General features: G+C 56.2%; 1 protein-coding gene across 1 annotated transcript; it reads left to right on the top strand.

Annotated features, from left to right (window-relative positions):
- Positions 1 to 440: 440 nt before the first annotated feature.
- On the top strand, positions 441 to 24,513 carry SARDH (sarcosine dehydrogenase). Its single transcript, XM_086625146.1, has 20 exons — positions 441 to 756; positions 1,358 to 1,536; positions 2,035 to 2,214; positions 2,828 to 2,951; positions 3,143 to 3,243; positions 4,412 to 4,516; positions 4,986 to 5,115; positions 7,798 to 7,884; positions 8,012 to 8,102; positions 10,074 to 10,215; positions 11,851 to 11,934; positions 12,542 to 12,655; positions 13,198 to 13,336; positions 13,919 to 14,032; positions 15,514 to 15,661; positions 16,013 to 16,106; positions 20,743 to 20,905; positions 21,214 to 21,382; positions 21,821 to 21,956; positions 24,388 to 24,513. The coding sequence occupies exons 1-20, from the start codon at positions 441 to 443 to the stop codon at positions 24,511 to 24,513; spliced, it is 2,742 nt and encodes a 913-aa protein (XP_086481272.1).
- The last annotated feature ends 866 nt before the right edge of the window (positions 24,514 to 25,379 follow it).

Genomic DNA, 25,379 nt, shown 5'->3' with positions numbered 1-25,379 from the left:
GCAGGATCTGCCCCTGTTCCCCCCAGCAGCCATTGCACCGCCCCCTTTGGATAGGGAGCAAACCTCGCGCCTTCACTGTGGCCGAACAACTCCTGAATACAAGGAGAAAAAGAAAAAAAAAGTAGTTTCTGGAGGCGTGAGTGAGCACAGGCATTGTTGTTACCCGTGCCTTTCCAAGCCCCTTTTTTAAGCAGGGCCCCTCTGAAGGGTGTTTGGGAGCTGCACACGCATGCAACTGGGATCCTGTTTCCCTGCTGGAAGGGGATCCCAGCATCCCGCTCAGGGATGTGCCCTGGGGCTCACTCTAGCCGCCGCGAGCTGCTCAGCCCCTTACACAGCACCCAGAGATGCTGCTGCCACCGAAACGGTGACAAGCAGCCGGGCTGGCAGGGGGTCCCCTGCCCGTGCCAGCGAGGCGTTTTGGGGATTTGCAGGTGGAGATGTCCTATGTGAGCTGCGCCTTCCGGGCAGCTGCCCCCCGCCACCTGCCATCCCCTTGGAGAAGCCCCCGGCCCTTCAGCAGCGTGACGGGCCCCACGGCGAAGAAGAGCGTCCCGTACCAGAAGACACTGAAGGAGGAAGGCTCTGGGAGCAGGGAGCCCAGCCGGCCCCTGCCGCCCTCGGCTGAGGTGGTGGTGGTCGGGGGGGGCAGCCTGGGCTGCCAGACCACCTACCACCTGGCCAAGCAAGGTGTCACCAGCGTGGTGCTGCTGGAGAGGGACCGCCTGACCTCGGGCACCACCTGGCACACGGCTGGTAAGGCGATGGGCACAGCATGGGTGCTCCCGGGGGTGGGGGGCAGCAGGCACGGAGATGCCCATGGTTTGGGGCGTGCTGTTGTCCGTGGAGCGGATCCGTTGAGCAGGCTGGCTCCGGATGTGTCAGAGAGTTTTGGCTTTAAACGTGGAGAGTTTCAGGGTTTCTGTTTTTCCTTTTGGTGTGACTTTTTTTAATGAAAACATCCCCAAATTTTTTTTTTTTTTTTTAATAGTTTTATATGGTCCTAACTGGTTTATTTCCACACCTTTTTTATTTCTTCTTCGAGCCAATTTTCTTTGGCCAGGAGAGGGGAGCTAGAAGAGGTTAATTCAATAAGCTTTTGGGGCTTTTGTCTCTTTTGGGGTAGCCTGCTCCAGAACCCCCTTTTTTTGCCCCCATTCATTTCATACCCAAGAAAAATAGAAAGCGACGATTTGCAGCGCTCCCAGGTCGCCACGAGATGGAGCAAAAGCCCCGCCGAGGTGCCCCCGCGCCCCGCGTGGGACGGGGCCCCCTGCTGCGGGCAGCGGAGCCGCCTGTGCCACCCGTGGGCTCTGTCCCGTGTCCCCCCCACCCCGTGTCCCGTCCCCCTCCCCAGGTCTGCTGTGGCAGCTGCGTCCCAGCGACGTGGAAGTGGAGCTGCTGGCCCACACGCGGGACGTGGTCAGCCGGGAGCTGCCGGCCGAGACGGGGCTGCACACGGGCTGGGTGCAGAACGGAGGGCTCTTCATCGCCTCCAGCCAGCAGCGCCTCGACGAGTACAAGAGGCTCATGTCGGTAGGGAGAAGCCCCTCGGTGTGTCCCCCCAGCCCGGTGGCCTTTAACCCCTGTCCGTGGGAGCAGCGCCGGGGGGGATCCCACGGCTGTGGAGCTCCCGGGTGTCCGAATGGCCTGTCCCTGCCTTCCCACCCGGAGAACTGTGAGTGGCCTGGGTTATGCTTCAAGGGCAGCCTCCCGGCTCATGAAAGGCTGCTGAAATCAGGCAAAATGCTGGCAGAGTAGGCAAAATTAAATCCAGCCATGGATTTTTGCCCATTCGGATAGCGGTAGCATAGCATCGCTTTTCCAGCAGCTTGCATGGAATGTGGCACCATGTTCCCTGAAATCTGTGCAGACCAACCCACCCCACCCTGGATTTTGGGCTTGCTTTGGGGCAGCAGTTGCCTCATCTGGGAGTTAAACATGTCCTGGAGGTCTCCTCCTCCTCCAGCAGCAAGTGATGAGCGAAGCTTTTGCTGCCTGCTTGAGCTCCTGGTTTCCTTGTCCGGTTGGCAGCTGGGGAAGGTGTACGGTGTGGAGTCCTACGTCCTGAGCCCATCACAGACCAAGGACCTGTACCCGCTGATGAACATCGATGACCTGTACGGCACACTGTATGTCCCCAAGGACGGCACCATGGATCCAGCTGGTACCTGCTCAACTCTTGCCAGAGCAGCAACTGCCAGAGGCGCTACGGTAGTTCCTAATTAGTAATTACTCATTAATGCCTGTTGACCCTGGGAGGAGATTTCATCTTTTGCCTTCCCCATCTTCTCCTTTCTCCCTAGAGAAGAACTGCTCCTGCAGCATCAGGTCTTTGCCCAAGAAGGTTATTGTCCTGTTCAGCTTTGACGGCAGTTTGGGTCACAGTGACCCAAACTCATGGCAGGAACCATGAGATTCAGGGAAAATACAGGATGAAAAAAAAGACCTTTAGGAGCAAGACAAGGCAGCGCCCAAGGCAGGTTCCTCAGGAGACCAGAGGTTTTAGGGTCAGGTAGCACAATCCACTCTGCAAAGCAGGGACCACCAGCCCGTGCTGGGTGCATTGCTGAGCTCACGTGTGTGTAAATAACAACCCCCCTGTGCAGCTGCGGGTGCACAGAGCAGCGGGTTAGGCCTGCACTCAAGGGTGGCACATTATTACCAGTAATAACAGTAATAGCCGTTGGGAAAGGGAGATTGGCAGTGCCAAGCTGCTGCCTGGAATCACCTTTCCCAGATTTAGGGGGTAGATGTCAGGGGGACCAGGTTGTCCCACTGCCCTTGTGCCCCGGCCATGACTCTGCTGCCCTTCCTCTGCCACCAGATCATCGAGAACTGCCCGGTCACTGGCATCCAGGTCAGAGCCGATGATTTCGGGGTGAAGAGGGTGTATGCGGTGGAGACAGCCCATGGGACCATCCAGACTCCCTGCGTGGTGAACTGCGCAGGTACAGGGCACAAAGCACAGCGGGGAGAGGTGGGGGACAGGGGCTGCGGCCACAGGACAGCGGGTGGCTTGCATCCCGTGTGATGGAGGGTCTGCATCAGTCCTTGTCCCCCCATCTGACTGTCGCCCCCAGACCACCGCAGGTCTCCAGAGGATGGAGAGGTGCTCAGTGCGGGGCTGCTCTCTCCGCAGGGGTGTGGGCACGCGCACTGGGCCGGCTGGCCGGCGTGCACGTGCCGCTGGTGGGGATGCATCACGCCTACGTGGTGACCGAGCGCATCGAGGGCATTCAGGTCAGTCTCGCGGCTGCAGATCAGCTCCTCGGCTCTGGAGGACAGTGTGGGCTCCTGCCCCCCTGTACGGGCAGGGTGAGATGGGACAGACCCCTCCGGCACCCCCAGACTTGTGGGACCCCCCCACATTCCTGCCCTCAACATGAGCCTGTGCTGCCAGGTCAGGCTCTGCACCCGGAGAATTCCACACCCAGCAGCTTCTTCTCCTGGCAGGACTATCAGACTGCCTTTAGTAGAGTTGTATTTAATATTTAACAGTGTTACGACTAGCAGAGTAATTTCCTTCTTTTTTTTTCACCCTCAGTAGAATTATTATGGGGTCTCTGAAGTGTTTGGTGGCTGACAGCAGCATTCATAAAGATGCCAAACGTTTTCTGAACAAGCCCCAGTCCCGGCAGGCAGAGGTGTAGCTCTCCCAGCATTTCTAAACTCTCCCAAGAAACCTGTTCCTGCCATCTGCCTGTGGAGAATTGTTCAGGAGTCAAAGGAAACTCATTCACTCAGGCGCCAGGGCTTGGAGGGTGACACATCATTTAGTTTCCATCCCACTGGCACAGGCTGTGTCTGACTTTTCAGTTCGAAATGCCTCATTTTCAAAAATGCTGGTGTCAATGATGACATTTATATCCCAGTAACTCCACTGTACCATATGAACACGGTGAGAAAGAGACTTTTCAGAGCAGAAGCTGCAGCTTGCAGACCCCAGTGCCTCCTGTTTAATCCGCTTAATTCCGTTTGTCAACATGAACTGCAGCAGGCCCTACACCGATACTTCCATGCTATCGAAATGTTTCTCTATCCATTATTCACGAGAACAAATCCCTCGTTCTTTGCGCACTCTTGCATCCTCCCGCGGAGGCAGGTGGCAGAGGAGCCATGCTTCCCAAGCTGGGATCAACCACAACGGCTGCTCCCGCTCCCTTGAGCATCCCTTGTGCTGGCCGTGCTGCAGAGGAGCAGCTGGAGAGCTGAGGGCACCCAAATTTCAGGGCAGTGGGAACATCCATGGAGCCACCACTGCTCCCATCCTTGTCGGGTCACTGCTGCAGGAGCTGACCCTGTACCCCAGACCCCCAGCTCATCCCGCTCAGCCTTTCCAGGGGATGTCAGGGTCTCCCGCGGCTCTCAGCCCCCTCTCACCCCTCCGCTCCCCCTCCCCGTTTTTCAGAACATGCCAAACGTTCGCGATCACGACGCCTCGGTGTATCTCCGTCTCCAAGGCGATGCCCTTTCCGTGGGTGGATATGAGTCAAACCCAATCTTCTGTGAGGAGGTGAGTGGTGCCGGGAAGTTTTCTGGGGGAACGAGGCAGGTTTCCAGGGAGCCCATCTTGGAGGGGTGGGCACAGGCCTGAGTGCCTCAGCCCCCGGCTGCTGCGGGCACCAACCTCTGTGCAGCCAGTGGTGGAAGCACAGGACAGCATCTTCGCTTCGGATCTGTCTGGAGTGTGGATATGAAGTGCAGAGGCAACAGGAATGGGATGAAAAGGCTGGGCTGGGCTGGGCTGGGCTGGGGGGGTTTAGAGGCTGCTGTGCAGTCCCTGCCCCGCTGCATCATCCCTTTGTCCGGGTGCAGGTGTCTTAATTCGAGCTCTGCCCCAGACCTTTGGCTCAGCTGGGCTGTTCATGAAAACCCAAAGAAACCTGGATTTTCTGTGGTCTCCAAGGCTGCCAGAGCTGAGAAGTTCTTACACCATCAGCTGTGCTCTGTTTTGTGTCCCAATTCCTGCTTTCCACTTTCAGGTATCTGAAAAATTTGCTTTTGGCCTCTTTGATCTGGACTGGGATGTTTTCACGCAACACATTGAAGGTGCCGTCAACAGAGTGCCAGTGCTGGAGCAAACGGGCATCAAATCCACCGTGTGCGGGCCAGGTGAGGCGGCAGCGGTGGCACCGCGGTGGCTGCGTCCCTCCGGGCATCTCGCTGGAAGCGAGGGGGAAACTTCATAAAGAAGGAAAACTCCCTGAAAGCAGAGACAGCACCTGTGGTTTGGCTGCAATGGTGTCACCTTCCGAGGGGTGGCATCGCAGGCTCAGCCTGGGTGCAGAAACACCCGGGGACCTTATTGCCTCGGTCCAAACTGGGGGGTGGCCAGTGCAGATTTACAGCCCGTGTCGTGGCCACTGGACTGGGGAATTAAGGGGCAGGTTTTTTTTTCAAGCAGTGGCCATTGTTTTACAAGTATTATATTATTATTATTTTTACTACTTGCTTCTGGGCCGATGACACTAGATTTACATCCCAGGCTGCCTGGTGTGGGGTTAAAGGTTGTGGCATTGCTGCAGTGGCAGCTGGAAGTGATGCCAGCTGTCGCACCCAAACCCTGCCCACTTGGGTTGGCCTTGAAATCCAGCACATGCTAAAAAAATAATTAAAAAAAAATCCCTTTTTGCTGAAGCACTTAAAGGGAAACCCTCGAGGCTCTCGGGGCGGGGAACGGTGCTGCTGTACGAGGGGAAGGTAGGGCACATCTCCTGCCCTGGCAGATACACCATGGCACGGACAAGGGGAAGGCTTGGCCCCAGGTACGGCGGGTTTGACTGAACTGTGGTGTGAGCAGAGCTGGTGGCCTCTGGTGGGGAGCTGCCTTCTCAGAGATATGTGCCGGGTGTTTGTAACACAGTAATGTCATTTCCAAAGGGTCAGCGATCCTCCTTTTCTACTTCTTGATTTAAACCAGCAGCTGGTTTGCGTGCGACAGCTGAGTCACGCTGGGCTGAAGCAAGCAGCAAACACTCGTCCTTTCTGCTGCGTGGGAAATACTTCACCCCAGCACAGCTCCCGTGCTGTGCATTGGGCACAGGGGACAAAAACAGACCGAATTGGGGTGGTTTAAGCTGTTTCTGCTTTGGCTGCTGATCCAGCCCTGCAGCCAAGCGGGCCAAGGTCCCGTGGGAGCACCCAGCATCCGTCCTGGTGCAAAGTCAGCAACGCTGATGCACACTGCTGGTGAAGGGGAGATGCTGCATTAACTCAGTGAACTTGTAGCCTGACGTACTGGTACAGGGATATCGGGATGAAATAATCTCCTGACTCTTCTCTTGCCTTCTCCTGAGCACAGAAATCTTGGGAAACAAGACTGGGTGTTGCTGGGCAGGGGAAGTACCAGGCTGAGCTCTGTCTTCCCTCTCCTTTCACACGGTGGATGAACCACCATAAAAGAGGGAGGAGGACTGCGCACCGCTGTCAGGGTGTTTTGCTCTGTCCACCCTAGGGAGGATTCGCACAGGGACTGTGGTTGGCAGCCTGATGGGGAGCAGGAGCTGGCAGCATGGGGCACCATTAGCAGAGGAGCCTCGGGTGACATCGACAGCAATCCCTCAGCTGAATAAAGTGGCTTAAATTCATGAAATTTCATAGCAGAAATCAGTGAAAGTGAAATGTAGTCATCATAGTGAAATAGGGCTCAGATGTGGAAGAGGCAACAAACAGGTCGGTGCAGCCCCCTTGACTGGGGGATCGGGGCAAAGGAAGAGGTGGTGTCAGCTACCGCGGCACCTCGTGCACCTTCTGGTTGAGGATTCATTCTGCTTTGCAAATTTTCCATCCAAACCCTGACGCTGAGGTCCTCCCCTCACAGTGCTGGGGTGCAGCGAGCGCTGCCGAGCTCCCCGGGGTGCGGAGGGCACAGTTACCCTGAGCCCCAGGTCTCGACGGTGCAGGGACAGACCCTACAACGTGCAGGGCTGCAAAGGAGCTGCCTCATGCCACCAGCACCTGCCTCTGCCTCTGGCAGTGCGATGTGCATATGTATGTGTGTGTGCATGTGTGTACACTCATGCAAGCTTCTGAAGCAAATATACGTATATATAGTGTGTATATTGGCTTCAGGAGCCTGCACAAGACCCCTGTGTGATGCCAGGGCAGCCTTCTCTTTGGCATCTGCCACCTGGGCACTGCTGGGAAAGTGCAGGTGGGAGATGCACTGGGTGTTGGTCCAGTTCTGGCCCCATTGACCTCTCTGGGAGCAGGAGCAGGCCAAGGCCAGCATGGGAAGCTGTAGGAACCCTGCTCCTGAAGTGGGTGATGTGTCTCCAAAACACCTGTCCTGGCCTTGCTGGCACATGGAATCATAGAATGGTTTGGGTTGGAAGGGACCTTCAAGATCATCTAGTTCCAACCCCCCTGCCATGGGCAGGGACACCTTCCACTGCACCAGGTTGCTCAAAGCCTCATCCAACCTGGCCTTGAACACTTCCAGGGATGGGGCAGCCACAACTTCTCTGGGCAACCTGTTCCAGTGCCTCACCACTCTCATTGTAAAGAATTTCTTCCTTAGATCTAATCTAAATCTACCCTCTTTCAGTTTAAAGCCATTGCCCCTTGTGCTATCACTACACGCCCTTGTCAAAAACCCCTCTCCAGCTTTCATGTAGATGCCTTAAAGTACTGGAAGGCTGCTAGAAGATGTCCCCAGAGCCTTCTCTTCAGGGTGAACAATCCCAACTCTCTCAGCCTGTCTCCATAGCAGAGGTGCTCCAGCCCTTGGATCATCTTTGTGGCCTCCTCTGGACTCACTCTAACAGCTCCATGTCACCCCTCTGTGTCTTTCAGAGTCATTCACGGCTGACCATAAACCGCTCATGGGGGAAGCCCCAGAGGTCCGAGGCTTCTTCCTTGGCTGTGGTTTCAACAGTGCTGGTAAGACAGACCTGAAGAGATCCCACCTCGGGCATCCCAATGCAGACATCATATCCCGGGCGGAGCCCGGCACCCACAGCCGCACTTGGCCTCCTGACCTCGTCTGAGTCCTCACCTCTTCTCCCAGGAATGATGCTGGGAGGCGGCTGCGGGAGGGAGCTGGCTCACTGGATCATCCACGGGCGGCCGGAGAAGGACATGTATGGCTACGACATCAGGCAAGTCACCTCGGCTGCCCCGGGTCCCCGCGGGCTGCGAGCTCCTTCGCTGATACCCCTCGTCCTTGGGTGGTCCCTGGGCACAGGTTTCGAGGCAGGGCTGGATGCTGGGATCGGGAGCGGGGGTCTGGGTGGCACCTGTGCCGCAGCCTGTGTCCCTTCGAGGCGCTGGAATCAGTTACGCTCAGTGGCTTTAATGAATTTACACGTGGGGTTTGTCTCGTTTGCCTCATACGCAAACAGCTTCCATCAGACGCGAGGAGATTGCAGTGATGGGAAAGGACAGGGTAATGACGTTTGGGTTTTGTTGTTGTTCAATTAGTGCCGTGCCTAATCCTCTAAGTTAATAATCGGGGGCGATGATTTCAACAGGAGGAAGATTAGCTTCCCCCCGCCTCTGCAGCACGACACCGGCCGGGAGTTTTGACGGTGCAGATGTTGGCTCTGTAATTGCTTTTGACTTGCTTGATTATGTTTGATTGGGTTTGGGCTTTCTCAGAGGGCTGCTAGCGACAGCAACCACCTTGTCAGGGACAAAGCTTTTAAAGCTTTTTAGTAGCAAGGCTGCTGAACACCCCACCAACTCGGGCTGGGAGGAGAAGCCGGTGCTGGTGCCTGCAGAGCCCAGCGGAGACGCCTCCAGCAGCTGGGCCAGCGATGGACCAAGCCCAGGGAGAAGAAATCCCCGGGCTGGGCAGGCACCGCTGCACCGTCAGACGGGCGGGTTGGCACAGCCGCAGCCATCGCGGGGCTGACCTGTGCCGTGGGACCCCAGCCCCACTCAGACAGCAGCCGGGGGCTTTTCAGCCCTTGCATCTGGATCATTCCATCAACCCCCATATCCCATCTGCCCTGTCATCAAACTGCTGTCAGTCCCATTTTTTTTTTCCTTTTGGTGTTGATTACTAAGCTCCTCTTCAAATAACTCTTTTCTGCACATTTAAATATTTATCCTCTCGAAACACTCGCTTGTAAATATTTCATCTGGCAGCTGTTGCTCCTCTTGCCGCTGTCAAAAATTCAGCGTGTGAGTGAAGGGGCTGGGGGTGCCGGGGCAGCTGGGGGTGCCAGTGACATGCCATGTGTCACCTGCTGCCTGTCCTGTGCCGGCAGAAGAGGCAGCTGCCCTCCCAGCGAGCCCATGGCTGCTTTTGGGAGCATCACTTGCATTGCTTGCAGGAGAGAAGCTGAAAATATTCTTTCAAAAGGCCCTATAAATGACATTTTGTCTTGCCTTTCACCCACTGCCTGTCTCAATTTCTCCAGACCTGGGGGCTTTGGGCTGGAGAGGAGCGGGCGGTAATCCGGAGAGCCGTGCTCCCGCGCCTGCCAAAGCCGGAGGATGGGAAAGGTGCCACTGGCGCCCGGGGCTGCTCTCCATGAGTTATAGGTCTCTGGTAATAACAACCTGAGCGTGTGCTGAGCTGGCACATTCCTTCAAGGAGCTTTTCTGTATGAAAGATGAAAAATATGTCAAACAAATTTATAATGCCTCAGGTTTTATTTATATTTCAGCCTAGGGAGAATTGGATAAAAAACGTAAGGAATGTCCAGGGCTCTTTCTGTCCTCGGGGCTGCCTTTAGTGCAAGACATGCTCTGAGGCCGACCAGAGCTGAAGCGGAGCAGAATTAACCTCAAATTTCTTTTTTTGTTATTTTTTTCCCTCCCAGCAGGGCTGTATCCTGCTCCCAGTTGCTCGGGGGTAGATGTGCCCAGAGCAGGGCTGGGGAGCTTGGTGGGGGCTGCAGCGAGCACTTGGCTCTGGTGGGCAGCGCTGCGGCATGGTCAGCACCAAGCCCCGCTCAGTTCCTCTACTCTCCTACCTGTGAAATGGGTGCAGGAAAAGGAGCTTTACACCACAGCAGCTGCATCCACACCTGGATCTGGCCAAGAGGGCCATGCCATGGGGTATGAGGCACCCCGTAAGCTGGTGGGCTCATCCGAACAGCCGCTGTCTCCCTGCCTTCCAGGAGGTTTCACCACTCCCTCACCAACAACAACCGCTGGATTCGGGAGCGGAGCCACGAGTCCTACGCCAAGAACTACTCCGTCGTCTTCCCCCACGACGAGCCGCTGGCGGGGCGCAACGTGAGGAAGGACCCCCTGCACGAGGTGAGGATGCGCACCCCGAGCCGGGCTGCTGAGCTCGGAGCTATGGGAGACTCTCACAGCATCCTTACAGCAAAAAAGAGGTGGCAAAGAGTGGCTGCAGCCATATCACTCCCCAAAGCAGTATGCTGCATCCATGCTTCCATCCATCCGTCCTGGGAAGATTCCTGCTGAATCCCAGAGCTCGCCGGGTGCATGCTGTGAGGGTGCTGGGGCAAGGGACAGTTTAATGGTAGAGATGCCAAGTGTTCCCGTGATATTTAACTTAGCAAATGTGGCTGAAAAGCCTGGTGATGATCGCTGGGGAAGGGAAAAGTGGAGAGAAAGGCTTAGAAGCTTATTTCATGCACTGCCAGTCCGGCTCGGGGGCAGTTGCGAGGGCTGCAGGATGCCAGCTGCTCGCGGGGATCTCCCGCGCCCTGCTCTGCATGCACCAGCTTCTCTTCCCCAAAACAGTGCCTGGCAGTGTGGAGTGAGGCCAGGACACAAGGAGGGATGTGGGGAGCAGCCGTGCCTCTGCAGAGGTGGTTTTAGGGGCACCCCCTAAGTCCCCGCTGCTTTTGCTCCCTGGAGCCGCCAGCCAGGGCTGCTCCCTGCTCCCGCCTCCGCCAGCCACTTCCTTCCACAAATCTCCGTAGGTGAACGCTTTGAAGACACAGCATTTGAGACAAAAAAAAAAACCACATTTCCAGCACTTTGCTGCACCAGCAGTGTTGCAGCAGCCGCAGCTCAGAGTCCCCAAAATCACCGAGAGCTCCCGAGATGCTCAGGGTGATTTTGGGGCCAGTGCCTCGTCCCACCCCATCACTGGCCGCCCCAGTCCCAGCAAGGAGCAGCTGCGTTTCTCGAGCCCGTTTCTGCTTGTTGCTAGTTCATGTCAGACCGTTCCTCTTGCGATGGAGAGCAGAGGCTCAAGCAGTAAAACAGACATCCCTCCCCACCGGCCCCCGGTGTTTGGTTGACAGCTCGGTTGTTTTCTGTCACTGAGGATGCAATTTATTTTTAATGGCACATCTAATAAGCGATGCCCATTTGACTGACAGCCTGGTATTTATACATGCAGCTCCAGAACATGGGCTGTGTTTTATAAATAGGCACTGAATCATTTCTGAAACGTTCAACAAAATCTATTCTTTTCCGAATGGAGGCACTGAACAAAAATATCTTAATGGATCCCTAATTAATTGCGTGCAGAGAGATTTTCCTGAGAGCACAGAGGAGGAATGAGAAGGTTGCCGGATAAATCTTAAATGTTATTATATAATTACTCTTGTAAACATCGGGGGGGATTTCACTCTCTGGATTTAGCATCTCTCAGTCAGTAATTCATGCACTGTGGCGCACGCTTTGGTGGGTGCCCAGCTGGGCTGCCGGGCTCCTGCCCGTCGGCTGCCGCGGAGCCAAACACCTTTCTTGGGGGGACAAAAGTATCAGGCAATTTGCAGGCAGCTGAGGTTTGCCACTGTTTTAAAAGACAAACTGCAGAGCTGATTTTGGCTGCTGGTAGCCAAAGCCAAGGGGTCACAAGTTGGGTTTTGAGCAAGGATCAAGGAGCGCAGCCTGGGTGCTGCTCAAAAAGCAATGAAAAGGGTTTTTTTTTAACCATTTTTTCCAATTTCTCTGGCTTCGCTTGCGTAGGAGCTGCTGCAACAGGGCTGCGTTTTCCAGGAGCGGCACGGCTGGGAGCGGCCTGGCTGGTTCAGCCCCGGGGGAGCTGCCCCGGTGAGCACGACGTGTGTTTCGGGGGGCGTTCAGCCCGTAGGTACCAGCCATGCCCATGTGTGCAGAACGCGTGCTGCATCTGCAGGGTGTGCGATACGCTGCAAGCAGGTGCATGTCCCCAAAACGGGTCCATAAAAGTTGTTGGGCTTTGATTCTCTGTAACAGCGGTAAGAGGGAGATCCATGGGTGTGTGTTGTGTCTATCTGTCTGTCCCTCTGCTGCAGGCAGCACCTGCCTGCAACAGCCCAAACGACAGGCACTGATCTGCTTCTGTATGTTAAAGAGCAGCAGGCAGGGGTGCCAGGGTGGGGACTCATCACTACAGGCAGGGATGCTAGGATGGGGACCCATTGCCGTGGGTTGGGATGCTGGGGTGGGGACCCATCACCATGGGCAGGGGTGCTGGGTGGGGACCCATCACCATGGGCAGGGGTGCTGGGTTGGGGACCCATGGCTGTGGGCTGGGATGTTGGGATGGAGACCCATCACTACGGGCACAGACCCACTCCTCTCCTGGCATGGGCTGAATGCAACTGGGAGCAGTCTCTTGGCTTTGGCCTCACATCATCTTCCTCACTGCCCCCATCCTCCTGCTTCCCTCTCCCAGGTCCTGGATTACGACTACTACGGCGCGTATGGCCAGGAGCGCCACAGGGACTACACCTACAACCAGCTGCTGGGAGATGAGTACACCTTTGACTTCCCCCCCCACCATGACATCGTGAGTGTGAGGGGCCAGCCCCCCCCAGCCGAAACCGCTGGGCACATCTGTAGCTGGTGGGGGCGGTTAGAGGCAGCAGAGCCCATGCCACACCACTGCTTTGGGTAGAGCTGGTGAGGCTCAGAGGGAGGGGAAGCTTTGCCCAAAACTGGGGAAAATGTTCCAAAATGATTAAGAGAAATGCGTGGCCCGTGTCAGAAACCTCAGTGGAGAGAGAGACCACGGGAATTTTACTGCTACTTTCCCAATAGAAAGAATTGAGACCAGCTCGGGGACCCAATTTGATAAAATTTAACTATTATTCTTGATAACTGTCACTGTGTTAGTGACATAAGGAATAGGATTGAGCATACAGGAAGGCCTGTCAGAGTTACTCCATTTAATACCTGATTTTTCAGGAGTGGTTTGAATCCTTACAGCCTTTAAAGGCACCAGGCGAGTGTCCTGGTGTTGTTTCCCATTACATAAATGGTTTTAATGTCTCTCCCTTTGTGGAGCGAGAACACGGCTCAACTTCAGCAGCGTGTTCGCTGTAATTGTAGATCAAGAACGAATGCTTAACGTGCCGAAATGCCCTGGCTCTCTTCAACATGTCTTATTTTGGGAAATTCTACCTGGTTGGCCCTGAAGCAACCAAAGCAGCAAACTGGCTGTTCACTGCCGACGTGAGCAAAGCACCAGGTACCGGCTCAGCCCCGAGATTTCGCCTCTGCTCAGCACTGCCCGGGGAAATCACGTCTTACACCAAAACAAACCGGGGTGGGGGGACCCAAACTGGCTTTTTTTTCAAATTCTGCTTTTGCAAAGCGTATGGGAAGTGTATGAGAGAGACTTCTGTCCCTGTCCTCACCGGGGGCTGCTCTGCTCTCGTTTGCACAGGGATGAACGTGCTCTGAGCTGAGGGGTACGGGGGGGATATGGTGATCTGGCCCACTGGCTCCAGCTGTGGCTCACAGATGTGATGGGCACTGGAGTAAACCAAGCACAACCCTCGCCAGCCACGGTTCCTACTGGGAGAAGCTGCTCCCTACTCTGGGGCTGGGAGGCAGCTTCAGCTCCTCACATGGATCTCAAGGGAAAAAAGCCCAGCTCCTGTCTCCCTCCTGGTGCTGGGACATCCAGGGTCCGTCAGGGCATACCCAGGCAGTGGCAGCTGATGAAGTGATGAGGACTAATTTTTCTGCTACCCCCTTTCCTCTGCCAGGGCCGTGGCTCTATGCCAGTGCCAGCTGAAGGGCAGCGGTGCCTGTCTCCTTCCCCCAGGCTCGACCGTGTACACCTGCATGTTGAACAAGCGAGGCGGTGTGGAGAGCGACCTGACCGTCAGCCGGATCAGCCCCAGGGACCCAGCGTCCCCCCTGGCCCCCGCCTTTGAAGGTAGAAGCCCTGAGCAAGGGGGATACCGGAGTTGGGCACATTTCTGCAGCTGCCGTGGGGCTGGGGGGACTCTGGCTGGGTTTACCCTCCCACAGTTCTGCTCCCAGCCTTTTCAATGCACGCAAAAACTTTTCCAGTCCCGAGAAGGCATAGTGGCAGGTTTGGTTGGAGGCCTGCCAGCATCTCCCCCATCCCTGCCGTGCCTGGGGGGCTGCAGGCACAGGAGTGATTGCATTTATCTAATGGCAGCCACCTGGCTTTTTCCACCTCCGCCCCTCAGTCCCTGTAACCCGATTATCCCCCTCATCCCCGGGGCCCTGCACTGCTCATCGGCGTGATTGGGTTTGTCCAGCCCCGGCTGGCGGCTCTGACCTCTCCCCAAGTCCTTATCAGCTGCAATAAAGAGGAATCGAATGGAAGCAGAGCAGTCAGCCCGGGGGGCAGAAATGGCATTAGGCAGCAGTGGAGAAGGACACTGCACTGGTCTCTGGTAGCATCAGGGCTGCCAGCAGAAGGGAGGTTTGCACTGGGATGCCCAGCGCCAGCGGAGCCCTGTCCCCGTGCAGCATCACCCTCAGAGCGGGTGGTTGGAAGGGACCAGCCCTGCGGTGCGGCGGCCCCGCGGTGGGTGCTGCAGGGGGGATCTTGGCGCCTTCGCCCCGGCGTGGTCAGGTGCCGGTGAGCTGTTCCCTCCCCGTGGGTGATTCCTGCATCCCTCTGGTCTGGGATGCTTGCAGGGGGCAGAAGGGTGGCAGGAAACGGATGGCAGAGCTGCAGGGTTTGTCGGGCGATGGAGGAGTTTAATTGCAGCAAAGTCTATTTTTCCAATTACAGTAGGTGGCTGCACTTATTACCGTTATGACACATTTCCAGAGAGCAATTTTGTAGTGGCAGGAAAGACAGAGGGAAGATTGATTACGTATTAATCAGCTCCCAAACCCCATCCCTGGGGATTTTTCCACTCAGGATTACTGACTAGATGAATTCCTCCTTGTACACAGTGCAGCCCCTGCGCTGGTTATGGCCGAGTTGCTACAGCCCTCCTGCTCCCATCCGTAGCTCCCTGCACACTTTGGCATCCTCTCTGTACCACGACTAAAGAGCAGATGCTTTTGCTGTTGGTCTCCGGGGACAAAGAGTTTTTCCTCTTCCCGTAACGCTCACGCACGCACAGGCACCTCCAGGGCTCCATCAGCTTTTTTAACCTTTTCTTCTTTCAGGTTTTAGTGCTCATTTGGTTTTCACTGTGCTGAGCCCCACAAAAGGCAGTGTGAATGTTAGCAGAGCCCCAAAGCCCTCCCTTGCCCCAGCACTATTTAACCCCCTCCTTTCTTGGCAGTTCCCCTCGGGCTGTGCAAGCTGGAGAGGTTCAGGGCTCCAGCTCAGCCTCTGGAGAGCAAAACCAGCCCTGAGCTGAGCTGAGCATCACCCCAGCTCAATGCTTCTGAGCCTTGAAAGGCTGCTGGGGGGGTGTCTTCCAGGGGACGGCTACTACCTGGCTATCGGCGGGGCCGTGGCTCAGCACAACTGGTCACACATCACCACTGTGCTGCAGGACATGAAGCTCCAGTGCAAACTCCTCGACTGCTCGGAGGAGCTGGGCATGATGAGCATCCAGGGTCCCCTGAGGTGAGTGCGGGGAGAGCGTTGTGGCCCCTCCTTGCACCCTGACCATGGAGGGATGGAGAGAGGGATACAGGGACGGATGGAGGGAGAGATGCCTGGGACGCAGGCCAGGTCCCGGTGGTGGGCAGTGGTAGGTGTGAACCCCACAGCACCAGGCAATGGTCTGGCTGGAGTGGTGCTGCATTTGCTGGGGAATTGGTGTTTCTTTTGAGGCTCTCACCGTGCGATGTAACAACCATGTCAGCTCCCATTCAGAGGGACAACAAGACAGGAAAGCAAGTTCTAGCCATAGCCCTCAGAGCAGGCTGGCCAGCTGCCTCCTTTCACCGCGGCCGCTTTGCTGTTTCCCCGCAGCCGCACCGTCCTCCAAGAAGTGCTCGACACCGACCTCAGCAACGAGGCCTTCCCCTTCTCCACCCACAAACTCGCCACGGCCGCAGGATGCACGGTAGGATGGGGCTGGCCCTCCCAGCACCCCAGGGTGTCTGTTCACTGGGGCAACCACCCACCCTCCTGCACAGCCGAGCATCCTCTGCTGGGGAACCCCTCTGCCTTCACGTTGCTGCGGTGGGCACCTGGGAGGGTTTGTTGGGTTATTTTGTTGGAAAAGCCAAAAACTGGGGTGTTTTCCTCCCCGTTTGCTTGCCAGATGCCAGCCTGCTCTCCCAGCCCACCCAGCAGTGTTGTAGCCCAGGCTGAGCTTGGGGAAGGGACATGGTGACTTATGGCTTTGCAGCGCTGTCGGAGGAACATGAGACGCCTCCCACGGATTAGGGGCAAGCATTGGTGATAGAGATTTTTTTGACGCTCTAGATCCCCTCATTTTCTCCCTACTCATACAAAAAATAGGGACTATTTAACATAAAGCATGTCAAGTGCTGGTGGGAAGGGCTGGGCAGGCTGCGGGGCCGGTGTATTTGATCACAGGAGAAGTCTGACAACCTTAAGCTTTCAGCACAAGTGTGCATCACCCTGTGTTTCCCCAGACATCAGGGCTCACGTCAGCAGTTATGCAAGAAAAGCACAGAATTAGGGATGCTCCATGCTAACGCCTCAGACTGAGCCCTCGGTGTCGGAACGAGGGGACAAGAAGCTCTTTGGGGTGACAGTGGAAACCAGCACCACTGCCCGGCTTGGGCGCCTGGTGGGGAGTCATAGGTGGGGGGTGCTGGCAGCCTGGCACCTCTGCTGGGAACCACAGCGATGGGTTTGACACCCTGCATGGCATCGCTCGGAGGTGCGGAGGGAGGAAGGCTCAGCCTAAAGCGCTTTGGTGTCCTTTGCCGTGTGGCAAAGTGGTGGATCAGTCCCCGGGTTTGCTGTGAGGTTTCGCAGCGCTGTCTGCTTGGTTGGACTCCTCCGTCTCACCTGGTGTGGGGCAGTGAGGAAAGTGCCTTAAATCTCTCCCCCGCCTCATCTCAGGGAGATCAGCATTATGTGAAGTTATTCCTGGGGAAAGGGAATGATGGCAGTTCTTTGGGGAGTTTTGTCGTGTGTGAAGCTGCAGATTTAGCCTGCCCGAAACACCCTAAAGAGAAGAATTGGTGACCATGAAGTGTCGTTTTGTCAAAAGAGAGACATTCTGGGAAAACCTGCTGCTGGCAAGTTTTGGCATCGGGGGAAAAGCTTTTGCAAGGTTTGCCTGAGAAGTCCTGTCTTGGTTTCTTATAGATGTTTACCCCATATGAAATATTCCTTGCATTGCAAGAACACTCCTTTGGGAGAGGGGTTTGGGTTTGTACCCCTTCCTTCCCATGGGAAATCTGGGCAGGTAGTGCTCCCAGGGCATCCCTGTCCCACTTGGAGGAGCCAGCTGGCAGAAGGGACCGTGCCAAGTGTTTGCTCTGGTTCTCAGGACGGTGTCTGATGGGAGATGATGGCGGTGAAGGTGCAGTGGTAAATCTTATAAAAGGCAGCAGGGAAAGAGGGAGCCGGAGGCGGGCTGGATATCAGTGAAATTGGGTTAAGCCACGTGCAGACACTTTTCATTCAGAATTAAAGTGGCTTTAATTCAAATGCAGCTGGCTGGTGAAGGGATTGCTGCTAAATCAAATTAAGGCTACTTGATTTGTGAGCCAGAGCCTAGCCAGGGTTTAGGACAGTTTAACTAAGCCTAAATTAATCTTAAGTAAGATTTTGCCCAACTCAGATTAATTCTCCAAACCATCACCACCAGTATGCCCTATGCTCCAGGTACCGAAAACTTGCAGTGTGCCCAGTGTCCCTTGACGGGGGTCGGTGGCACAGGGGACTCAAAAGCCAGTCCATGGTTGCAGATTGTCCCATGTGCTGCATTTCAGTCTCCATCGATGAGTTATAACCCTCCTCACGTCCTCCCCTGTCAAACTGATAACATCTTGTAATAATCTGCTTATCCTCTGGGAAAGGTATATAAACGTTCCCATCTTCAAGAGCACCATTAGTTTATTTGCATTTAATTTCAAGTTTATAAAAAATAGTCCAGTCTTGCGAGGAAGAAGTAGCAGGTAGAAATTTTATGGCTTCTTTTGGGTTCTTTGGGCTGAAGCCTTCACTGATATTATCACCTTCCAGGGGGATTAAACTGAACCCAACATCTTTAAAAAGTTATCGCTGAGATTGTCATGCATTAACTCAGTAGTTGAACATAATCAGCTGGAGTGAAAGGAGAGCTCCAGCAGAGTTAATGACTCTGGAAATTACCGATTGGTTTGTGAGTTTATATATAGCGTCTCTCATTGTATTGAACAGCAGAGAAAGGTCCCCCTTTGAATTTCACTGCTGGGTGCGGGGTAAAGTTCAGGTTTTCGTTTTATAGAATACTTAAAACCCTTTTGAATTGCTGCTGAAAGACCCAGCAATTGATGCTATTTCATAGCTCCAGCTGAAATCTAACAGAAAAACCTGTTCCTAGGGGAATTTAGCAGGAGGCCGGCTGGAGCGGCTGAGCCCAGCCCTTGACATCCCCCTTGGCCTCCGCAGTGGGGTGCCCACCCCTGCCTGGGGTATGCACACCCCTGCCTCCCCAAAGCTAATGACTGACACCCCATTTTTTCTGGGAACGCCTGTTTTCTATGGTGCACTGCTCTGCTTCACTGCTCTTGCCAGGATGCTCTCTCCCCGGAGCAGTGATGGTTCGGAGGGGAAGGTTCTCCCAGGAGTAACTTGCTCCTGAAAGTAAAGTGCACTTTACCTGCTGCACTGACTGCTGAGTGGCAGGCAGGGTTAATGAGCCGGGAAGTCGCCTGTCAATCCCCAGAGCATCTTCTGCCATGGTGAAGAGGATAGCTAGCTGCAGATGAAGGTGGTAGCTGGCTGCAGCGGCTTCGTCTCCGGCTGTTCCCTAATTAGGTGACACCTTTGTGCAGTGTGAAAAGCTTCTCCACGCCCCTTGTGTCTGTGCACCCCCAAAAGGGATTGCCAGCCTTTGTGCTTCACTGCGGGGCCGTGGCGGGGACCGGAGGAAGGATGGCTTCCCGGCACGGCTTCTCGGGAGGAGGCTCAAAATGAATTCCCAATAGCTATGGCACTCCTCCCTTCTCTTTAATTCTATTGTCACGGTTAAGGCATCTTAAAAGCTGCCTTAAACTCTGCTTGAGGACATTATTTTTGCAGTGCTGGTAGAGCATGGGGGTGCTGGTGGGGAAGCAAGGATGGATTTGGGTTCTCATCCTCGGAGCGGAGACCTCGGGCACCCCTTTGGTACTTCTCATACCTGTCGCTGCCTGTTTTGGGCAGCAGCTGCTGTTGTCTGTTGTTGTTTATACCTGGGATTAGAGAACACAGCTGAAATCAGCTCCTGGTTGTAGTAAGAGCTCAGGAAATGGCAAGAGGCAGCTTCTGCCCCAGCAACATCAAGAGCCAGCACGGGAAAGGCAGTCCCAAAGCTGCGGAGTGCGCCCGGCCAATGGGACCAGCCTGGAAGTCTCTTCCTGGCTGAAAATCACTTTTTTTTTAAGACTTCAAATCACAATCTGGCATGGAACTCTGATTTAATCTCTCTCCCAAAGCGAGGTATGAGTTTGCAGTTGATGTGCATCCGAAGGGATGAACCAGAGGGGTTTTTGTGGGGGAGGAAGCAGAGAAATCCAAAGGGATGAGGCAGAGGGAAATGCAGCTCAGACTCAAAGGGTATCTCCGGGGAAGGTGCCCAAGTCAGGGTGTCCCCAAACGGCCTGGAAAGCTTTGGGAATGCAGACTGGCTCGGTAGGGACAACAGGAGGATGCAGGCAGGTCTGCCTGGGGAAGAAACGGGGGGGGCATGGGCAGGGCAGTCCCAGCACAGTTGGGAGGTCTGTGCTCCCAGGGCAAGGGAAATCTCCAAGGACGAGGCTTCCCCCGAGAAGCACCGAGTCCTCTGCGCTGATCTGCTCCTTCCTCTTCAAAGCTTCATGCATTCGGTGTTGAGCTAATCTGGCAGCAGAGAGTAATGCTTTGGGGTGCAACCTGCACCGGAGGAAACTTGAACATCCCCTGGAGTGAGCAGGATGTGGGTTGGGATACCAGGCTCAGCCCCTGCCAGGAGCACAGGGCCTCCGGGTGCCTCTGCCGCAGGATCCCCATCCCAAGCAGGGGTCATCCTGGGGGACAGCAGCCCCAAAGTGCCCCAAAGCAGGACAGTCCCGCTGGGGACTGACTTCCCCATCTGAGAGGCTGATACGGCAGATTTGGGGAGACGCAGGGCTGGGGGTGCCCACGGGCTTTTCTTCAGGCATTGATGGATCAGCAGAGGGAGACAAAAGCCCGGCTGGAGCTGGAGCATCACGGCTAACCCCAGCCTGGCTGGCTGCCACAGCCCTGGGATCGGTGGCCGGAGGATGCTGGACGCAGCCCCTTCTGCTTGCTGGCCGTCCCTCCTGGGCGCTGCCGGCAACTGGAGTGGCACTGGGGAGCTGTGAGTTTGAGATCCCAACCTTAGGCTGTCTCGAGAAGAGATATTCAGTCTGACTCTGGCTTTATGCGCTAGGGAGAGCAAAGAAATGCCTCCCACCAAAGCAGGGCGTTCGCACCAGTTTCCCAGCTTTCCCCCTACCATGGTGGCACGCGGCTCCGCAGCCTCTCCCGCGCTGCACAGCCCCGGGTGTTTGGCCTCTTGCCTTTCGCAGGTCCGTGCCATGAGGTTGTCGTTCGTCGGCGAGATGGGCTGGGAGCTGCACGTGCCCAAGGCGGACTGCGTGAAGGTTTACCAGGCGGTGATGCAGGCGGGTGCCCGGCACGGCATTACCAACGCCGGCTACAGAGCCATCGACAGCCTCAGCATCGAGAAAGGTTTCTTACTTGCCTTACAGCAGCGCTTGTTGCTTTGCCTCCGGCCAGGGCAGATGGGTTTTTTGCAGCTTTGAGGGCAGGTCAGTGTGACTGCAGGTCTGGCAGAGATGCTGCCAGCACCAGTGCTCCTTGCTGAGGCTTCCCCAGTACGGGCTCCTCTCCAGGGTGCTTTGTCCAGAGCCAAGTGAATTGAGGGCAACAGGGGTGTCCAAGAGGCAGGGGTGATGTCTTGGTCTCCTGATGCTGCCCACCCTGGGCTTGCTGCCATGGCAGGGCGAGGCTGGGTGACCCATGCTTGCTCTCTGCAGGGTACAGGCACTGGCACGCAGACCTGCGCCCTGATGATACCCCACTAGAAGCAGGCTTGGCCTTCACCTGCAAGCTCAAGTCCAGCATCCCCTTCCTGGGCCGGGAGGCTGTGGAGGCTCAGAAAGCCAAGGGCATCTTCCGCCGCCTCGTCTGCTTCACCACCGAGGAGTGAGTACCACTGCTGGGCTCTGCTCAGCGCCGGGCAGCACCCGGCGCGTGCGGCTGCCGCAGGACCAGCACCTTCAGCCATCCCCATCCGCCCCCACACATGGAGCTCCATCACAAGCCGGCTCGGCTGTTTTCCATGCTCCAATTCTGTCTCTAATTTAAATCCCACCACGAATTCCCCATTGGATCTTTAATGGGAGCTGGAAGCGACGTGACAGGGAGCGGGTTTATTTTGTTTCACCCAGAACAGCAGGAGATTTCGCAAATTGGGCTGGAGGGGCTTTGCCAGCGCCTGGGATCGCTGCGGGGAGGTTAATGAACCTGTGGGCAGCGGGAGCCCCAGCACGTGGGCTGGCACGGGGCAGAGCCGGGGTCCGGTCCCCCTGTCGGGGGGTGACGTGGGGCTTTGCTGATGGCAGCTCTGCCTTCGCCTTGCAGGAAGGTGCCGATGTTCGGCCTGGAGGCGATCTGGCGGGACGGCAAGGTGGTCGGCCACATCCGTCGGGCAGACTTTGGATTTGCCATTGACAAAACCATCGCCTACGGCTACATCCGCGACCCCGCGGGGGGCCCGGTGAGTACAGACCCGCTGCTGCCGCCGGCCCCCCAGGATGGCTCTGCCTCCTTCCCTGCAGCCGGGGCTTGCCGGGGGGAAGCGTAGCGCATGTTTGGTTTCGAAGCCATATGCACAAGCTCGTTGCAAACCCGCTGTCGTCTGGGGAGAAGGGGCACCCCCAGCCTGCGTATCCCCCATGGCGGTGGCTGGTGGGTGAGGGATGCCGCGGCTCGGCGGCAAGGTCGATCTCACCGTCTGTCGCTCTGCGGGGCCGCGGCGATGCTCGCCAGCTGAAGTGCTGCCTCGGATGTTAATTGTAACCCAGTATTTAATTGCGGTGAATTAATGTATGTTATAGGGAGCAATAGCCAATAGGAGCACAGCAGGCTCTTAATTAACCCTGGGAGACTCCCGGATGGTGAATCAGATGCCCTCATTAAGCAGCATGCTGTAGGCCAGGGAACCGTGCAGGGACAGGGGCTGTGGGTGACATCCCCAGGGACCCTCCCTGTTACAAACCAAGAGCAGTGTGTAGGCTCGTGCTTTCATCCTCTCGCTTGCCGTGACTTTTAATCCTGCACCAGTGCAAGAGTCCCAAGTCAAGTGGTTTTGTGGTCCAGTTGCCCCCTCAGACCTGGGGGTCACCTTTTCTCCCCACGGTGAATGTTCCCCCCTAGACCTTCTTTTCCTTTCCCCCTTTCCCATCCTTTTTCCCCGCTGTTACATCTCACTCTCCCGGCCGCCCCCGGCAGCGTGGCAGAGGCAGCAGGATGGAGGTGGGGGGAGGACAGTCCCATCCTGCCCGCGGCGACGCACCGATGCGGCAGAGCCGCACTGGGCGCATCCCTGCCAGGGACATCCATCGCGCCGCTCGCCCCGCTCGCACACCCGCTGCAGGGAAAGCTTCGCCATGGCAGCGCGCTGCGGGGCTGGCAGCGGGAACCTGCCCAGTGGGCTTGGCAGGGACCCAAACAGCAATGGTGGGAAGAGGCACCGGTACAGGTGGTCGCACCATGGGGTCCCCAGCCCTGACAGCTCCTTTGTGTGGCTGCCACGGGGAAGCAGTGCTCGTTAAGTGGGTGTTGATGTGCAGTCATCATCAACCTGCTCCTTGGGATAACTCCGGCTCGGTTTGGGCAGTAATCGCAGATGGAGTTGGGAGCTGTGCTGCGCTGCAGGGGGAGGTGACTCGGGGGACCTGCACCAGGACCCTGCCCCAGACCATCCCCGTCAAGGGCTTGGTGCTGGGCCCTGACCCCACACCAAGCCTAAGTCCTTGGAAGAGGGCACAGAGAGCCCCCCTCTTTGCAGCTCCCTGGCAGGGGGTGCCCAGCATGGCTGCTCAAGGCCCTGCTGCATTTCCTGTGGCCCTTTTGTTTCCTTCCACTGGATACAGCCCTTCAGCACCTGGCTGTGATGCTCCCTGTCCATGGGGCTGGGGAATTACAGAATGATGGAATGGTTTGGGTTGGAAGGGACCTGAAAGAGCATCTAGTTCCAACCTCCCTACCATGGGCAGGACATCTTCCACTACACCAGGTTGCTCAAAGCCTCATCCAACCTGGCCTTGAACACTGCCAGGGATGGGGCAGCCACAACTTCTCTGGGTAACCTGTTCCAGTGCCTCACCACCCTCATTGTAAAAAAATTTCTTCCTTATATCTCATCTAAATCTCCCCTCTTTCAGTTTAAAGCCATTGCCCCTTGTCCTATCACTACACGCCCTTGCAAAAAGCCCCTCTCCAGCTTTCTCGTAGCCCCTTTAGGTACTGGAAGACTGCTAGAAGAAGGGGGTCCAGGATGGGGATGACCCTGTGGCATGGGGGCTGGAGAGCCAGAGGGGCAGCAGAGGTGCGAGGGCTGAGGCGAAGAGGAGAGAAACAAAAATTCTGTTTGTTACTGATTCACTGACAATTTCCCGGTGATAAGAACACGCCAGCACCGAGAGTCCCCAGCCCTGGGAAGGAGTGTCTCAGCCACTAGCACTGCCCGGCACTGGATGAGCCCCGCAGGTGGAGAGGACAGGTCACGCTCGTCACACCACGCGGTGACATCCTGACTGCCACCCTGGTCCCATCCTGCAACCGCTGACCCCGTCAGGCTGTGCCATCCCTGCGCTCAGCCGGTTGCTCTGACCCCTCTGGCGATAGTCCCTGGCTGTAAATGTATCCTGCGCTGGGCATCGCTGAGAAAATCCACAGGAAAAAAACCCCACAACCTCCAAAAAATTAAACACCGCATTCTTTTTATTTTTTGTTCAGCCGAGTGCTTTTAAAAATGGATTTTCCTCCTCTCCGTGCATCCGCCTGGGATGGCAGAGCTGGGTTTTCTGCAGAAAGCACATCTGCGGGGCGGTGGGGGAGGTTGCCCAGCAATGGGGCTGGGCTGGTGGCGGGGGGCTGGTGTCCCTCCAGTGCATCGGGGGGTTCACCAGGGCTCTGCCCTGCAGGTCTCGCTGGATTTCGTGAGGAGTGGCAGCTACCAGCTGGAGCGGATGGGAGTGACCTACGCTGCCCAGGCACACACCAAGTCCCCGTTCGACCCGGACAACAAGCGAGTGAAGGGCTTTTACTGAGCGCGCGGCAGCGCGGGGCCGGTGAGCGGGTGCTGCGGGCACCGGGATGGGGAGAGGGAAGATGCCATTAGGAGCTGCCGGCTGAATTCCCAGCACTTGGATACCCCAGCTGGCTCCCAGGTCTGCTGGGACAGCCGGGCAAACGTCTGCAGTGAACTCATCAAGGAAATTTGAGTCAAATTAGAGGGGAAGAGGAGGAAGAAATTCCAAAAAGCGCGAAGATTTTTCTTCCTGTGTTTCTAAATGAAGCAGTACCACTACAGCAATAATTCTTTTCCCTGGGTTAATTGGCCTGAAAACAGTGTTTTGCTCGACTGCAAGTGAAGTGGTTTCAATTTTTTACTTTGCTGGAAACTCTTTCCCCCAAAATGTAGTTTTATGCTGCCTGGAAATGAATTTTTTAGACTAACTCTGCTGTTAATACAGCTGTAGCCTCCAAACCTGCCGGCTCTCCAGTCCCTTACTGCGTCTGTCCCTGCTCTGGTGGGCGTCACCTTGTCCTGGCTGTGCCCTGGGGACCCGGTGCTGGAGTGGGAGCACTCGTGGGGGCCACAGAGGGCAGGGGGGCCAGGGCCATTGCCCAGGCTCTTGGTGTGGGTGTTCTGCCCACTGTAGGGTTCTTCTGCACCATGAAATCGTTGGCTTTGCCCACGGGGTTTCCAGGCATGTTCTGCCCATCTCTGCAAGCACAGGTTTGTCCCTCCATCCCGTCTCACCCTGGTTGCTGCTGGAGCTTCAGGTCCTGCTTTGGCAAAATGCTTCATTGAGGGTCCAAAGTTCAGGGGGAGTTTAAGCACCAACTTCTGCTGTCTTCAGCGGTAATTGGCACTTAAGACCCTTGAAAAAATCAAGCCTGGGGTGAGAAA

This window comes from Tauraco erythrolophus, chromosome 22 (assembly GCF_009769465.1).
Source record: "Tauraco erythrolophus isolate bTauEry1 chromosome 22, bTauEry1.pri, whole genome shotgun sequence".
Lineage (NCBI taxonomy): Eukaryota > Metazoa > Chordata > Aves > Musophagiformes > Musophagidae > Tauraco > Tauraco erythrolophus.
Note: the sequence above shows the minus strand (reverse complement) of the source record. Positions and strands in the feature narration are given on the sequence as shown.